Source organism: Lutra lutra, chromosome 4 (assembly GCF_902655055.1).
Source record: "Lutra lutra chromosome 4, mLutLut1.2, whole genome shotgun sequence".
In the NCBI taxonomy this organism is placed as follows: Eukaryota; Metazoa; Chordata; class Mammalia; order Carnivora; family Mustelidae; genus Lutra; species Lutra lutra.
The window spans coordinates 89,695,977-89,713,496 of NC_062281.1; the positions used below are offsets into that span (position 1 = coordinate 89,695,977).

The 17,520-nt window shown below is 49.9% G+C and overlaps 3 protein-coding genes and 1 long non-coding RNA gene across 7 annotated transcripts in view; 3 read left to right on the plus strand and 1 right to left on the minus strand.

The window, feature by feature from the left end:
• Nucleotides 1-3,039, plus strand: part of RORC (RAR related orphan receptor C) — a 22,927-nt gene extending 19,888 nt beyond the window's left edge. For both annotated transcript variants that reach the window (XM_047727039.1, XM_047727040.1), the window contains one exon: nucleotides 2,675-3,039. In XM_047727039.1, the coding sequence (XP_047582995.1) occupies nucleotides 2,675-2,836 (162 nt within the window). In that variant the 3' untranslated portion in view covers nucleotides 2,837-3,039. The remainder of the gene's footprint in view (nucleotides 1-2,674) is intronic.
• LOC125098339 (uncharacterized) overlaps nucleotides 1-17,520 on the minus strand; it is an 18,424-nt gene that overhangs the window by 368 nt on the left and 536 nt on the right. The window lies entirely within an intron of this gene.
• LINGO4 (leucine rich repeat and Ig domain containing 4) lies at nucleotides 3,177-9,958 on the plus strand. 3 transcript variants are annotated; one of them, XM_047727035.1, is made up of 2 exons: nucleotides 3,177-5,048; nucleotides 7,274-9,958. In XM_047727035.1, the coding sequence occupies exon 2, from the start codon at nucleotides 7,454-7,456 to the stop codon at nucleotides 9,359-9,361; it is 1,908 nt and encodes a 635-aa protein (XP_047582991.1). In that variant the 5' UTR covers nucleotides 3,177-5,048; nucleotides 7,274-7,453; the 3' UTR covers nucleotides 9,362-9,958. The 3 variants fall into 3 exon arrangements, with proteins under 3 accessions (XP_047582991.1, XP_047582990.1, XP_047582992.1); XM_047727034.1 differs by having other exon boundaries at nucleotides 7,492-9,958; XM_047727036.1 differs by having other exon boundaries at nucleotides 7,567-9,958.
• TDRKH (tudor and KH domain containing) overlaps nucleotides 17,354-17,520 on the plus strand; it is a 16,297-nt gene continuing 16,130 nt past the window's right edge. The window contains exon 1 of the mRNA XM_047727038.1: nucleotides 17,354-17,486. The gene's annotated coding sequence lies outside the window, so the exon portion shown is untranslated. The remainder of the gene's footprint in view (nucleotides 17,487-17,520) is intronic.

The following is a 17,520-nucleotide window of genomic DNA, read 5'->3' on the forward strand; positions in this document are numbered from 1 at the left end:
AATCTGGAATTGGGAGGGACTGCCAGGAAATAATTTGGCTTAATATAGCCAACACTCACCCAGCACCTGTTTGTGTAAGGCACTGTGGAAGGGCAAGATCCCAAGAGGCGGTGCTTGCCCTCACCCAGCGTTTCTGGTCTGGTACAAAGAGGCTCGTGTACCAGTGACTCTAATATAGAGTAGCCTACGGTATGTGAGACAATAGTAATGCAATTAACAAGATGCTGCTGTCCCAGACGTGCAGGCCTCCTAAGGGCAGCTTAGTCAACGGGACAGGTATTAAAACCTCCTTTTAGTGATGAAGAGACTTAAGCAACTAGTCCAAGTTTGCATGATTGGTAAGTAATAAATGTAATATTTAATCCCAGGGCTCTCCTACCATATCCCTGCACCACTCATAGGTTACTTCGATAAGAGATAGTGGGGGAATGTTATTACAGCATAAAACAGGAATTAAAAATAATTCGGGGTAAAAGGAGTGGGTCATAAACGCTTCCTAGGAAGGTGGCATTTAAGGTTGGCAATGAAGTATGTCAGATTTTAACAGACATTCATGGGGGTAGGGCAAGCATTCCAGGCTGTGGGAACCATTGGCAAAAATAAGGAGGCAAAATAGCACATATATGGGGAATAGCTCATGGTACATTCTAACGTGTAAGATTGAGAGCTGGCATTGATGAGGGCAGGGAAGTAGAAGAAGGCAGTCTTGAAATTAGGTCAGGTAACAAATCAGAGAGGACTTCCAGTGCCATATTAAAGAATGAAGGCTTTATTTCCAGGCAATGGAGAGCTCCGAAGGCTAGAGGAATGATATCATCAGAGCTATTATTTAGGCAATTTAATTTGGAACCCGCGTAGAGGAACCATTTATGTAATCATTCAAGCAATGGGCCCTTGCTATGTGCCAGGCACAGTAAGTGCTAGGTGCTGAGGATAAAGAGATGACTTACACAACATTCTAAGTCCTAAAGAACTTCGAGTCCGGTCGACCGGATTGGAAGGAGACTGGAGCCTGGGAGCGCAGCTGGAAAGCAGATCTGGTTGGCTCTACCTTCAGAATACAAACCCTCCACCATCACACTTAACCCCCAAGTGTTCTCTTGTGGCCTGTTAGGTCCCCCAGTCCTCGCTCAGCCATCCTGCAGGAGAGCCATTTAGCACAGGTTTCAGTCCTGCTGTAGCCACCCATCCTGCTGAGAGACAACCCGAGAGTCTATCACGGCTCACTGGCCTCATGCACGATATGACCCCGACTTCTTTTCTCACCTCCTCTGCTCCCACCGCCCCCTCAGTCATCTGTTCCAGCAGCACTGGCCTCCTTGCCATTCCTTCAGCACATCACACACACGTGCATCTCAGGGCTTTTGTATCTGCTGTTCCCGCTGCCTGGAAAGTTCTTCCCCAGTCTTCCAAATGGCTCCATCTCTTCATTCTGGAGAGGTTTTCCCTGACCGCCTGAGGCAAAAAGCCCTCACCTGGCAGTACTGTTTTTTAAGAAATTCTCAAACTTATTATATATTTGTTTTCTGGATCCTTCATTAGAATATGCATTTAATAAAGCTAGATATTTTATTATACTTTATTTTATCCAGTGACATATCACCGTAGCCCATCACAGTGCCTAGTTGAGTAGGTTCTCAACAGTTAGTGATGAACAGATGGCAGATGAAACTACTGTGGCAGTCCGGACAAACTCAGACTAAACCAGCAGAAATGAGAAGACAATGAATCCAAGAGATATCAAGAGATCTATGTGCCTGGTCTTCTCTGACTGCCCCTTTCCTAGGAAACTAAGTGGGGGGAAAAGGAAGCAGCTAGTGAGCGGTCTTTTCAAGCCCAGCTTAGTTATACAGGAAGGTGCAGAGGTTGAATGGTTTTTTCAGCCTTTCTCCAGTGAGGTCTCCCTGCCTGTGTCTCCTCATGGGTCTCTGGGCCTCTTTTGTTCCCCTCTGGCTGAGTACTGGTGGTGTTGGGTACCTGCTTGGAAACCATTTATAATTCAGAGAGGTATTGAGCATTTGTCATGTGCCAAGCATTATGACAGGAACAAAGGATACAGAGAGGGAAACGGAGAGAGGGAGACAAGGAGAGACCCTACCTAAGGAAATTAAACCTAGCTAGGGTGGGAAGGCAAACAAATTAGACCATTTTCCTAAAATAGGGTTTAAGTGCTACTACACAGAGGGAAGCCCAAAGGAAAGGCACCTCATCCAGGTTAGGGAAATATTCCCAGAGGAGGGGACACTTGAAAGTGAGGAAGTATTAGCCAAGCAAAGAAGGATTGGAAAGGTATTCCAGGTGAGGAGAACAGCATCAAGGAAGGTCCCAGGGGCATGTGATGGACTACAACAGAGCCCCAAGGCATCACTCTTCTAAGAGCAGAAAGTGCGAATTAGAGTACTCACCAGGGTTCATTTTAGGAATAGCAGGAATGTAATTGGGGGGGGGGGGTTCACTCAGAAAACACGCACCTGTCCTGCAGCAGCCCTCATTTGCCTCCGGTTTCCTGAACACATAACCCCCCTGTGATGGACTCTTATCCAGCCTCTCTTCCAGTGCCAAGTGCAGAGGGGGAAAGCAAGGGAGGCTGCCCTAGCCCAGGAAGGAGAGGACATCTTTGCTCTGGGGAGAAGGCCAAAGTACTGACCCTCCTCCCCTGTTAACCCATCTCCAGCTGCCACCCAAGGGGAAACTTCGGAGCCTGTGTAGCCAGCATGTGGAAAAGCTGCAGACCTTCCAGCATCTCCACCCCATTGTGGTCCAAGCTGCTTTTCCTCCACTCTACAAGGAACTCTTCAGCACTGAAATTGAGTCACCTGAAGGCCTGTCCGAGTGACCTGGAGGAAGGACTCCTTTCCCTTCCCTACAGCCTACTGGCCTTCCTCCCCAGATCTCATCCCACCTTCACGTATTTCTTACCTGTGCCCCCAGAGGGTGGTCCCTGCCTGTTCTTGAGGGGTGTGCCGTTGCTGAGACTGGTTTTCCCCCACAGGCTTGCCTGGCAGTGGGGCCAAGAGCCAGAGGGTGGCGATGAAGGAACACCATCTCCAGCCTCAGCTTTGTTGCGTCTCCTTTCCCATGACCCTTCATCCCCAGCTTCTGAGAGGCCTTGGGTGGCACATAAGGACCTCTAGAAGGACCATGGTGTCCTCAGGACACTAGGCAGATCCAGGATACCCTGGATGAATAGAACTCACCTCTGGGCTCAGAAGCTAAGAATAGGACTTTAAAATACCTCATTGCATTTCCCCATGGGCTTTGTCTGGTGAAATATGTCAAGCTCAGAGACTGATGGCTGAAGCCCAGGAGAACCTGTACATAACATGAATCCAAATCTTTAGATTTGCTGTTTCCCCCTTCCTCTTAGCTCAGCAAGGAAATGGCTGGGCACCCTGCCCTTTTCCCAGGGTCTTTAAAACAAAAAACAAAAAACAACAACAACAACAAAAAAACGGGATATGTGGAAAATACAGATGGAAGGGGGGTAAGGGGCTGGGATAATTTTTTTTATGGCATTTGGGTACAGGGATAGGGTACAATTGGAGGCCAAGAACATCATAGATAGTTAGAACTCAAACCACTTCTGTGCACTTTAGAAATAGACTTCAGGCGTCAGCACAAATCTGAGGAGAGACACACATCCACATACAAGGAAAAACACACTCACAAACTCAAACTGCAATTCTGTACCTCTGTAGACACATTTAACCTAACATGATTTCTGTGTTCCTCGAGGTCACAGCTCCGAGGTACTTAGTGGCCTCAAGGAAAGAGTCCCAATCCTGAGGGACCCCAGAACATTCTCATGGTTTACCAGTCCACCAACCTTAGAGCTGGGGTGGCTCAAACTCAATCCCAGCCCCAGTTTTCAGCACAAGAAACCCCAAAAGAAGAAGAGATGATTGATTACTGGTCAGTCAGATGCCCACAGACGGACCCCTGGAAGAGTCATCCTTCATTGTGTGGAAAGGAAATAGACGTCATTTCATCCCGACTCCAGCAGGGGGGAGACCAGGGAACAGGACAGACACCTGTGTCTCTGGCTGTGATCATGCCCCAGAACTTCTCTTGGTTTTACAAATCACTGTGAGCCCTCCTCTGAGGGATAAACAACCAGTGATGTGGGGGTATTGTGTTCCTCTCAGGGGAGGGGTTTAGTCAGCTAAACATAAACCCCAACTTGTGCTATTCTTCATAAAACGACTTTAAAGCCCATAGGTATGTGTGGAAGGGACAGAGGCAGGGGTTCTTAAATCCGATTACAGACAAGCTGCTCTCCTGTCTCATTCCTGTGTGGAGACCCAGGTTTCTAACCCAGCGACCCATGAACATCATGAGGACTGCAGCCCCCACTCTGCACAGCCCTCCAGGGAGGCCTGGGAGCTGCTGCTCAGGAACCCCCACCGAAGAAGTCTCAAACTAAACCCCATGGGAGATGTTCCAGACTGAGAACTTTCCCCACAAAATGCTACCCCTGTGGGACATTAAGACTGAGAGGCTGCACAGACTCTCCCTGCATCTGGGAGACTAAAAGACAACCCTGAGGAGGGTGCTGAGCCTCAGAGCTCCCCAGGGGGGAGTCAGGATGTCCACAAGAGACCCTTTCGAGTTGTTGGCTGCCTCTACCTCCTGACCCCTCCTAGACCCCAGAGTCTCCCTGTGCGCTCCCCTCCCATTCACCTTCCTGTGGTGGCGCTTGCTGCAGCCCTCCCTGGTTGCTTTATTTATTTATTTTGCACCAACAGGGTTGCTGCAGACTCATTCTCGCCTGGTTTAAAAAGAGAGAGAGGAAAAAAAAAAAGGAGAAATGCTTTCTGGCTCTTTTCTCTACCTCGGTCTTGGCAGCAGCGGCCACAGCAGCGACAGCAGCCACAGTGGGCAGGCAGGCGGGCGGGCGGGCGGGCAGCGGGTGGCAGGCGGTGAGGAGTGAGACACACCCGGAGGTACAGCCAGCCCCCACCCCAGCCCTGGGGTGCAGCTTGAATGGGACGGCCCCCAGCCCCAGACAGATGCAGTGTCCAACTTGATGCCGCCCTCCAGCTTCTCCGGTAAGTGACCCAAGGCTGCAGCTGCCCTTCTCTATAGCATTCTCAGAGACATGGCTAGACCAACATGCCTGTCAGGCTGGAGGGTTTGTGCCCCTCTTGTCCCTCCCCACCAGCTGTCCCCAGCACCCCCTCCTGCCTCCCCTCCTGGCTCTGGCCAGCTATTGATCTTGGCCCCGCTGGACTTCAATGGGAAAACTAAAATGTCCCAGAGGCCCCTGTAGACCTCCGTCCATCTTCCCAGGGCTTCCTCTACCTCTGGGATGGGTTTTTCCCACATTTCAGTGTGGAAATTCCAGAAATCTTTCCCCCAAGAGCCCTCTCCCCATGCAGGTCCCCACACCTCAGTCAGGTCTGCTTTAAAAGGGATAATCCAGGTTCAGATGTGTTTCTGGACTGCCACATAGACGCAAGAAGAAAGCTTCCTGTTCCCTGAAGAGATGCTGCCCAGACCCCACCCCATTTAGAGAAAGAAGTGGTTCTGACACCCATTTCTTCCTGCAAAAGTGGCTGGAAGCCAGTCCTGTAGCCATGGAGACTGGCAAGGGAAGTTTGTGATTAAATTAGCCACCTTAAAAATAAAGAAAAGGGGTTGTCCCCAGATCCCCCAGCCCCTGGCCCAGCAGGCTTTGGGGACCAAGAGGAAACTCACAGGAGTAGGAGGAAGGGAAGCTGGGTTACATGCTTCACTGCACTTTTGCTGAATGCACAGCGAAAAGGATGAGCAGGAACTGCAGCGGTTGTGATAAAGAGCTAGCTGTTGGGTGGACTTCCCAGAACAGGCACAGGGACAACGAGGGACACTGGGACACGTCTGTCCCATGCCAGAAATACCTGCTAGGTTGGGCTGGGGACAAGAGGAGACTGAGCAGCAGCCTTGGCCTGCCCCGTGCCCTTCTCTCTCATCCCAAGCCTGGGGATGGTGTCCTGCCTCCCTCTGCCTCTCTGATCTTCAGTTTCCCACTACCACAGCAGGAGCGCCGCCAGAACAGCCCTTCTAAAGGGGGGCTGTGGAGCCTCGTTTCAATCAGGATCCAGGGATGTGATCCCCCCGAATGGGAAGAAGTCCTACCATCTCTTAAACTGCCTCTTCTAAGTTCCACATGGGAGAAAATGGGGCGTGTGGGAGAAAACTGACCCTGCAGGGCCCAGACAGCCTGAAGCCCCAAAGGACATCTGGATCCGCAGCTAGAAAGAAACCCAGGCAGCCTAACATCCAGGGAGCATCCCTCGTCTCTAGTCCCATCTCTTTAGCCCTCACTTGCCAATTCCAATACCTCCCCTCCCTTGTTCAATGCCCTATTGACATTGAACAGGGGAAGCTGAGGGTGAGTTCACCATCTACCAGGCCCCTTCTCCTCTAGCACCTCGATCACTCCCCGGTGGCCATTCTGCCCACCATCATCATGATTCTGCCAAGGCCCTCGGTTCCCAGAAAATTCACTTGCAGTCCACAGGCTCTGCACACGGCCTCCCCCAGAGATCGCTGTGCCAGCCAAGGGCTTGCATGCTCCCCACCCACAGCACCGGGCCGGGTGCTGTCTCTCACCTGTCTATGCATCCCTGGCTCACAGCCTGTCTCCTGTGTATCACTTGGACAGCTGAGCCCAAAGGGGACAAGAGAGCTCCCTCAGATTAACACCTTGGACTAAATAAAAAACACCATTGAGGAGGAATAGAAGAGAAGCCTGAGACTAAGGACTAAGCAACAACCTCAAAACTTGGGCATCCCTTGGGTCCCTCACATACCCCAGTGTCATCCACTAGGGGATCGCCCTTAGGGTTCTTGTGAGGGACTCAAGTGCCCCCTGCAACCTATACCGTAGCTGAGGTGCTGCTTGGCTGTTGTCCACACGGGCATTTTCAGGGAGATTGGATCTTGCTCATTTAGGGCCCCAGGCCAGATTGGAGAAGGGCAGAGGGGCAGTAAGTGCAGCCTGGGGGAGCAGAGCTGAGCAGGTTTCCCAGCCTTGGAGGACTCAGTCAAGGTGAGGACCTCACTCCAATCTTAATCCAAGGATGTGATTCCCCCTGAGCTAGGGGGGAAAAGCTGGGGCAGATAACACAGGAGAACAAGGGTCAGCAGAGAGTGGGAGGGCAGGGCTTGGGGAGAACAAGTAGGGAGGAGGGAGAAGGGACCAGAGGTATTCCTGGATCTCACAGATACAGGAAAAACCCAATACAGGAAGACTCAGAGTTACTTCCTTGTTTCCTGTCCCATCACACAGGAAACTTTCCCCACTGGAGTCAGGCTCAACTAGGGTTCCATGAGCCAATAAGCACTTGGCCTGGTGTCCAGGGCTAGGGGCAGGAGGAAAATAGAGATTCTCCGAAGAGGAGGCCCAGGAGGCACCCAAGGAAGTGGTCCACCAGTGGTGCTTCCCGGGTCTCCACCCTACTTGCTGGCAATGCTGAGACAGATACCTCCATCTCTCTCTCCTCTAAGGAGGCCCAGGGAAGGCCGGGGTCACCATCACCTGAAGTCACTTTCCATAAAGGACCATGTCATCATCTATTCCAGGACTGAAGAGGGTATGGCCATGGCCACAGCTCCAAAGCGAGCCTGGCCCCTTTGGCCCCCTCTCCTGTTCCTGCTCCTTCTGCCCGGAGGGAGCTGCGGCGGGTGCCCTGCTGTCTGTGACTGCGCCTCACAGCCCCGGGCAGTGTTTTGTGCCCATCGGCGACTGGAGGCTGTGCCTGGAGGACTCCCACTGGACACTGAGCTCCTGGACCTGAGTGGGAATCGCCTGTGGGGGCTTCAGCGTGGCATGCTCTCCCGCCTGGGCCTGCTCCAGGAGCTGGACCTCAGCTACAACCAGCTGTCCAGCCTGGAACCCGGAGCCTTCCATGGCCTCCAAAGCCTACTCACCCTGAGGCTTCAGGGCAATCGGCTACGAATCATGGGGCCTGGGAGCTTCTCAGGCCTACCGGCCCTCAGGCTGCTGGACCTCCGCCTCAACCAGATTGTCCTATTCCTTGACGGAGCCTTTGGGGAGCTGGGCAGCCTTCAGCAGCTGGAGGTGGGGGACAACCACCTGGTGTTTGTGGCTCCAGGGGCCTTTGCAGGGCTGGCCAAACTGAGCACCCTCACACTGGAGCGCTGTAACCTCAGCACGGTGCCCGGCCCAGCCCTGGCCCGCCTCCCGACACTGGTGGCTCTCAGGCTTCGAGAACTGGACATCGGGAGGCTGCCAGCCGGGGCACTCCGGGGCCTGGGGCAGCTCAAAGAGCTGGAGATCCACCACTGGCCATCTCTAGAGGCCCTGGAGCCCGGGAGCCTGGCAGGGCTCAATCTTAGCAGCCTGGCCATCACCCGCTGCAATCTGAGCTCCGTGCCTTTCCAAGCACTCCATCACCTGAGCTTCCTGAAGGTCCTGGATCTATCTCAGAACCCCATCTCAGCCATCCCAGCCCGAAGGCTCAGTCCTCTTGTGCGGCTCCAGGAGCTCCGCATGTCTGGCGCATGCCTCACCTCCATTGCCGCCCACGCCTTCCACGGCCTGACCGCCTTCCACCTCCTGGATGTGGCAGATAACGCTCTTCAGACCCTAGAGGAGACAGCCTTCCCTGCTCCAGACAAACTGGTCACCCTGAGGCTGTCCGGCAACCCCCTGACCTGTGACTGTCGCCTCCTCTGGCTGCTACGGCTCCGCCGCCGCCTGGACTTTGGCGCATCGCCCCCAGCCTGTGCAGGACCCCGGCATGTGCAGGGGAAGAGCCTGAGGGAGTTTTCAGACATCCTACCTCCAGGGCACTTTACCTGCCAACCAGCCCTGATCCGAAAGTCCGGGCCGCGATGGGTCATCGCAGAGGAGGGGGGGCATGCCGTTTTCTCGTGCTCCGGAGACGGAGACCCAGCTCCGACTGTCTCCTGGATGAGGCCACAGGGGGCTTGGCTGGGAAGGGCTGGGAGAGTGAGGGTCCTAGAGGATGGGACGCTGGAGATCCGCTCAGTGCAGCTACAGGACAGGGGAGCCTACATCTGCGTGGTCAGCAATGTTGCTGGGAATGACTCCCTGAGGACCTGGCTAGAAGTAATCCAAGTGGAACCGCCAAATGGCACCCTCTCTGACCCCAATATCACCATGCCAACTATCCCAGGGCCCTTCTTCCTAGACAGCAGGGGGGTCGCTATGGTGCTGGCAGTGGGCTTCCTTCCCTTCCTCACCTCCGTGACCCTCTGCTTTGGCCTCATTGCCCTCTGGAGCAAGGGCAAAGGCCGGGTCAAACATCACATGACCTTTGACTTTGTGGCCCCTCGGCCCTCTGGGGATAAGAACTCTGGGGGTAACCGGGTCACTGCCAAGCTCTTCTGACCTTTCCTTCCATGGTGGAATTCCAGCCAAGATATCAGAAGGGAAGAAAACCAAGGCTCCTTGGACCAGAAGCTAGTCCCACACTCGCTTGCCTCGCGCCAGCAGCTAAGGATGGTCTGCCTCCCCCTGCTTTTGCAGTTTGAGGGTCCCAGGGAGCAGAAGATACAGATCCACAGTCAGCCCAGCCCTCCCCAACCACCCTTCCCCCAACAAAGCAGGAAACATCCCCAAGGCTCCAGTCTACTTGCTCGCACTTATGCCCTTTAACAATCACTACCAGCTGCCAACCACAGCTATAAGATTATTGCAGAGGTGGGGCTGGGAAGTGCCGCTTGCTTCTCAGTGTTTCTGCTCCTCAACCAGTCAGTCTCCCTCTTTTTTTCTGCTCTGTCCCCTCCCCAGGCACAAGGAACTAGGGCCAAGGACCTCAGGGTAGTAAGATGTGAATATGCGATAGCGGTGTGGGGGGGGGGGGGCCCTGTCACACTACACATTGGCGCTATGTCTGCATGAGCCTCCAATACCTGTCCCATCTGTCACATCATTAAACTTGCTGCCAAATGGCCATGACAGTTGCAGCCTAAATGAAGTGTGATATCGGGAGTTTTATTTCACTCTTTTTCCCCCTTCATTGTTAGCAAATCCCTCCCTTCCTACCCTTTCTGCCTGCCCACTGAGCATGTATCCCAATGGGCTTGCCTGATATACAGGCTTGACACAGAAGGAGGCCCAGAGATGTTCTGGAGAGACTCCCATCTATTTCAGTTTCAGCCCTTTCCCTGTCCTCTGCATCTGTGCAGCTGGAGAAAGAGAGGTCCTCCACCTTCCAAGAGATCTGCTGCAGAAATACCAGCCTAGGACACCCAGCGCCTTCACTTCTTTCTCATTCTTATTGGGATCTCCTAATTATGATCTCCCAATCACAGATCCCTAGTGCCCTGGAGGAAAAGTATAAAGGGAACTCCTAGAAAATGCCCAATGAAAGCAAGGATCTGCAGTTGTGCTAGGAGAGAGCCCGTTGTGCTAGAAGAGAGGCCCAGAACCCAGCAGGACCAGGCTTGGAGAAAACAGGCAGGAAGGGGCACCACACACTGTAGTGAAAAGCAGAGGAAAGAGGCAGCAGCAGGTTCTGGCTGCCTAGCTAATTTCCACTACCTTTTTGCAGGTGCCCCTTGTTTTCCTGTTTGGTGCAGCCCCAGTGGGAAGCTGTCTCTGGATAGAGGTCACTACTGAACAGAGACCCCAGGTACAGAGGAGGGGTGGGAGGAGATGCTGACTGCCTTTGCGTGTGCTTCAAAGAGAAAGCAAGGCAGAACCAGAGAAAAGGGGAGATTCGAGAGGCAGCAGCACCAGCATCATCAGAAGGGGAGGAGTGAAGGGAGAGGAGGGGCAGGGAGGAGGGACTGAGAAGTGGGGAGTCATGTGGCCCTAGGGAGCCTCTCTCTGCAGCAGCATCTGCTCAGTGTCCTTAGCTCCCCTCTGCCCTCAAGAGCCCCCAACCACACCACAATATGCAAGCATCATGAGCCTCCTAGCAATTCCTGCTGCTCGCGTCCTTGCTTCGAGGAGACTCCACTAATTAGAAGATTCCCAGCTCAAACTGTCCCTGACCAGAGAGGGGAGCAGGTGCCCTCCAGGAGGCAGCCAGACTTGACAGGCACGCAAGCTCTTCAGTAGGGCCCAATGAGGATATAAGAGTGGACCAGAGGTAAGAACCCAGCAGGCTGGGGAGTGAGGCTGGAAAATCCAACAATCTTGAAAAAATGGTAACCCTGAGCTTCCAACCTCATCCCCCCAAACCCCAACCCAATTCGCTTACATCCTGGCAACTGCCCCTCTCCAGTTTGTAAGGCACCAGAAAGGTTTCCCTGGCACAGCCCTTTCCCCTCCGAAATCTTTCATGCACAGGTTAGTAGGTTGGGACTTGGGGGTCTAATACTAGAGGTCCTCACTCTAGTTGCCCATTCTGCAATGCAAAAGAGGGCAGAAGCAGCATTGCTGTGCAGACAAATCTCTGGAAAGCCCCCAGAGGCAGTGGGGAACAGATGATGTGCCCTAGAGCAGAGGATGCAGCTCCCCGGGTCCCACAGTCTCTACAACAGCACTGCCCAAAGGCAAGAGAATGTGAGTCACCCATGTAATTTCAGATGGTCTCGTATTACGTTGAAAAAGCAAAGAACCCAGAGATACCATAACATTTTGATACTGTATTTTATTGAACCCAGGGCACCCAAACTATTATCATTTCAGCATGTTATCAATACGAAAATTAGTAATGAAATAGTTTACATTATTGTTTTCATATTACATGTTTGAAACTGAGTGTCTATTTTACACTTATAGCAAATCTCAATTCAATCACTAAATTTTCCCAGAAAGATGCGCGCTGTTCATAGGTTTCATAAAAGTCATTGTTGAAAAAGGGGTTCCACACATCCACGTTGTTCCAAATATATTAAAAGTTTTCCAATAACTAAATCAAGTATCAGTTTTAATATTTAAATGTAGCCCTCGAGAAGCACATTCAGCCTGGGGAAAATGCCCGTGGAACTACCGCCCACTAACACCCCTTGTTTTCCCTACACAGTTTTTCCTAAAGCCCTTTGATGTGGCAAGGTCACTGTGATAAGCACTTCCACAGCTTGTCCAATCACCAGCAAGCCAGTTCCTTATCTTACCTGCCTGGGGAGGTTGCCCTCAGTCCAGGTGTGACTGTACAGGGTGTGTGTGTGGGGGGGGGGGTGTGTGTAGAAGCATGTAAATGCAACCAGGGACGCGTGCTAGTGGTGTGCGGGGATGTTACTAAGGACCACATAGTCGGGGCAACCCAACAGAGGCTCTCCGCAGGGTCAAACAGATTGAGAAACTTGCTCAAGGACACACACTAGTTAGTGAGGCAGCTGTTTTTTAACTCGGGGTTGTTGGGAATCAAAACCCAAATGCTTCCCACCAAGTATGCTGCTTTAGTCATTGCCTGCTCCTTTGACCCCTCCCCAGGGCCTCTCCATGGAAGGGTCTGACCTGGCTCCTCTTCCACCCCACCACTCAGAACAAGTCCCGTAGGAGGACACAGCCAGCTGTTGGTCCTCCCCTGCCTTCAGGAACTAAGGCGCCTGACTCAAGAAGCTGGGGGTTATTTGGTTGGTTGTTACCCTTTCTTCTCAGTTACCTCTCCAAATGTCCTTGCTGCCTCTGTTCCAGGGACTGGCAGAAAGGGGCAGAAATTCCATGGATCAAATGGTCTGAACTGAAATCCTGGATGCCAGCAACAGAGCCTCTCACAATTTGGAGTCTTCAGACTTCCTCCTTTTCTGGGTTCGAATGTCAAAAACCTCTTAGGTTATAGAGAGGCTGCTCGGTAATTTCTAGTATGGTAGAACAACCAGAAGGCCTACCTTCTGCCTACCCCTGCTTGACAGAACCTTCCTGAGATTACCCCATCCTCCCACTCTCCTCTCTTCCATTTCAGACATGGTCTCACCTAAGCTGAGAGAAACTTGGGCCCCTAAATACTCGGGCAGCATTTGGGCACTCCCCATTTTGGTCCCTGACAGATTCCAATTTCTCTATTTCCTATGCTATGCTGGATCCCGGATTCAAGGATGAAAGCCCTGCAAGGCAATGATCCAGAGCTTTTTTGGAGTCACAGACCCCTCTGAGAATGCCTGGAGTGAGCTATGAACAAAAATGCTTATAGATTGTCCTCAGTCACCCTGAAACCATCACAGGCTCCATGGAAGGCAGGTGAAGAAGCTCTGCCATCAGAAGCAGGGGCGGGGAAGGCTGAGGACAAGCCTGTACTCTCTGGGGTCCATCATAGGCAAGGAGAAAAGGCTGGGAAGGACTATGGCACAGAATGGATGTTAGCACAGGTCAGGGCAGCTTCTCCCCTCCTTTGTTCCCCTCCTCCCACCAGCTTCCATCTCTCAGTGGGAGGCAAGAGAGTTCAGGGTGGGGAGGGAATTTTGCCCAAAGAAGAGAGTGTGGTGGTGATTCAGGATGGAGAGCATTTGATATCAGGGACTCCTGAGTCCTCTTCCTCCAAATTGCTCTGTAAGGAGAATTAAGTAGGAAGACATAGAGCTGAGTGGTGGAGACCAGAGAAGTAGAGGACACCTGCCACAATCCATCCATCGGCTCTAAAGACTAAAGAGCAGCATAGCATAATTGGGAATACTTAGGCCTGCCCTCTGGGTTGCTGGTTTCGGATGCAGAGCCTTGAGTCGTGGGGGAGGATAGGGTAACTCCTACAACAGACAAAGGGAGAAATGAATGCTGTTTTCTAAAAACCCAGATGGCTGAATATTGTATGCCTGGATTATTTGCCTGTTGTCCAAGAGGGGGACTCTCTAAGCAGGAAAGGCTCTGGAACCAGGCTACTGCCTTTGAGAACCTCTCACTGCCCAGCCTTCTAGCTAAAGTCCACTTTCCTGCTTATCTTATTGAATGGAAACACCTGCTCACTGAATGCTCTGGAAAACCCAGACCTTACGTTAATTGGTATCACCTACTCCTGCACCCTTCGAGGGAATACCCTTGAAGGGAAGAGGACAGACTCTTCAAAACTGAAGATAAGGACACAGAAAATGCAATTCATTCAATCCCAGCCTCATAACCCAATCTTTCAATCCTGACTCGGGCCTTTGGAGGGGTGCGTGAGATGACAAATCCCAAAAAGGATTTGAGAGTTTGGAATCCTCTCACCTAAACCTGTCCCTTCTACTGCCAACCTCTCTGTTCAGCCAATTAAAAGTTAATTAGAAGTCAACACTCATTCAAAAAATTTCTGTGAAAACGGATTACACCTGGTTTTCTGCTGTTCTGATTAAGAAATTCCTCCTGTGGTTAATTTGTAATCCTAGTTTTTGGACTTCCACTTCATATCCTTTTTGCCTACGAACTAGAAGATAATGGGTCCACAAAGCAGGCCTGTACTTTTTATAGCAACAATGGTTATTCTTGCTTAGGTCTGAACTACTGGCTTACCTTTTAAAAAGTAAACGTGGCTACTGCAATCAAGGCAGTCAAATACTGAGGAATAATCTTAACAAGAAATATGTAAAGTCTATATGACAAATACTTTAAAATGCTGCTGACAGAACACCAATGGCTTAGATGGGTATGTAGGAAGATTCTGTATGACAAATACAATTCTCCCTTGGGTAAACTAACAATATGTGGTTCCAATCAAAATAAAATTAACAGTACAATCACAAAGTATCTTGGGGTATATTCTCACAATATACTACACAGTAATGAGAATGAATGGACTAAAACTACACACAACAATATAGCTGAATCTCACAAAAATAATGCCAAACAAAAAAATCTAGACACAAATAAGTACATACTGTTTGATTCTCTTCATACAAAAAACAAAAAGAGGCAAAACTAGTTTGTGCTATTAGAAATCAAAAGAGCCTTTTACTCTTGAGGGGAGTAGTGCCTGAGAAGGAACACAAGGGTGGCTTTGAGTGGTAATGTTCTGTTTCTTGATCTGGTGTTGGTTACACAAATGTGTTACATTTTTGAAAATTCATCAAGATGTATTCTTTTTTTTTTTTTGAAAGATTTTTTATTTATCTATTTGACAGAGAGAGAGATCACAAGTAGACAGAGAGGCAGGCAGAGAGAGAGAGGAGGAAGCAGGCTCCCCGCTGAGCAGAGAGCCCGACATGGGGCTCGATCCCAGGACCCTGAGATCACGACCCGAGCCGAAGGCAGCGGCCTAACCCACTGAGCCACCCAGGCGCCCCAATCAAGATGTATTCTTTTCAGGGTGCCTGGGTGGCTCAGCTTTCAAGAGTCTGCCTTCGGCTCAGGTCATGATCCCAGCGTCCTGGGATCGAGCCCCATATTGGGCTCCTCCTTCTCCAGCTCCCCCATGCTGGTGTTCCCTCTCGCTATCTCTCTCTGCCATAAATAAAAATCTTTAAAAAAAATGTGTTCTTTTCATCTGTGCACTTTTCTATATGTATATTATACATCAATTTTTAAAATTTTGATGAGAAAATACATAACGTACATTAATTTTAAAAAACCAGTATGGTACTAGAATTGAAAAGAGATCAATAGAACACAAAAAATCCAGAAACAGACTTGAATACATATGGCAATTTGGGTCTTATAAAGGTAGAATTCAAAAAAAAAAAAAAAAAAGGAGGAAATACGGGTTCATTCAATAAGACGAATAAAACAAAACTAAGTTGGTTATCTATCTCACACTTTTACACCAAAATAAATTCCAGGAGAATATTTACATACAAAAAAAGACACGATTAAAGTATTTTTTAAAAACACTGGAGAATTTCTTAATAATCTTGGTAGAAGACTTTTCTAAATATTATAGGAAACCCAGAAGTTATTTAAAAATAGTGATAAATTCAAATACATAAAAATAAAAATATTTGCCTAGCAAAAATACCACCATAAGCAAAGTAAAAAGACATAGGACAAACTGAGAAAAGGGAAAACTATTTTTAACTTATATATGAACAAAGAGCAAATAAGACCAATATAAATATGAAAAAAGCATATGAACAATTTACAAAAAAAATACAACTGCCACTTAAATGTGCTAAAAGATGCTCAATCTGACTTAAAAGAAATGAAAATTAGGGGCTCCTGGGTAGCTCAGTCAGTTGAGTGTCCTACTCTTGATTTCAGCTTAAGTCATGATCTCAGGGTCCCAAGATGGAGCCCCACTGGGGCTCTACTCTCACGGAGGTGTCTGCTTGAGATTTTCTCTCTCTCCCTCCGTCCCTCCCCACTTTGCTCTCTCTCACACTCTAAAATAAATCTTTAAAAAAATAAGAAATGGAAATTAAGATTACAATAAGAAACCATTTACACTATGAGACTGTCAAAAATTAGAAAGCATAAGTATGTTACCAAACGGGTCCTTTTCATACACTGTTGATGGGAGAGAGAATTTAAAGCTTCAGTGGAAGGCAATTTGGCAATACATACCAAATTTTTTTCAAATTTTTTCAAATTTTTTTCAAATTTCATTGCTGATGGAATGAAAATGAGAAAGGTCTTTGGGAATTTGCAAAATTATATCTATCCAAATGAAAAACAATGCACACACTTCTTTGACCTAGTATTCTGCTGTCCTAAGGATTTATTATACAGATAAACATCAGCCAGATGAAATCTACTTGGGTATCAATATAATGTGAAAGGACTGGTTAAGTATATCTTAATACATCCCTCAGTCTTACTGTGAAACTTACTATGAAGCACGTACATATGCTGTGCTGGTAAGCTATCTAGGCTATATAATGGCAAGAACAGTACGGATAATAAATTATCGACTGAGAAAAAAAATATATATATATGAATATATGTGCATGTTTACTATAGAATATCTTGTGGGGGCGCCTAGGTGGCTCAGGGGGTTCAAGCCTCTGCCTTCCACTCACAGGTCATGGTCCCAGGGTCCTGGGATAGAGCCCCGCATTGGGCTCCCTGCTTGGGAGCCTGCTCCCCCCCCCCCCCCACCTCGCCTGCCTTTCTGCCTACTTGTGATCTCTCTCTGTCAAATAAATAAATAAAATCTTAAAAAAAAAAAAAAGAGAGAGCATCTTGTGAAAAAAAATTACAAGAATGTAGTAAAACTGGTTGCCTCCTGAGGGAAGGGAGACCTTATTCACCGTAATAACCTTTAAAGTCTATGAATTTTGTAGAATGTGTATGTATTACTTACTCAAAATGTACATCTTAAAAATTAATACAAAGCGAAAACCTGAGGCCCAAAGGCATCGCTCTAGTTGACCAAAGATACCATCTGGCGTTCCTTCAACACGCACGGAGTGCTCATCGTGAGCCAGAGCGACAGAAGATAGTGCCAAAGACCTCCACGTTACGAGGAGCGCCCAGCCCCGCGTCCCTGGGTGAGCCGGGGGGAGTGCGGGGTCCGGCTCGCCAGGCTCCCAGCCCGCCCGACGGCGGTAGCAGGGCCCAACTGTCCTTAACGGTCCACGGTCCGGAACGGCGCCTGGAATGCCCTCTCCCCAAGGAAACCGCCGCCTGGGAAAGCCCACCCCCTTTGCCGCGCTGCACGGAACGGGGCCCCCAGCTGTGCCTTTGCTCCGGTCGTCAACACGCTCCCCTCGATCCCTAGGTAAAGGCGAGCCCCTGACGCCCGCACTACCCGT

Coding starts and splice junctions, on each gene's coding strand:
- LINGO4 (XM_047727034.1), top strand. CDS start 4,984: ATGGGACGGCCCCCAGCCCCAGACAGATGCAGTGTCCAACTTGATGCC. Junction 5,049..7,491: donor GCCGCCCTCCAGCTTCTCCG/GTAAGTGACCCA, acceptor CTCTCCTCTAAG/GAGGCCCAGGGAAGGCCGGG.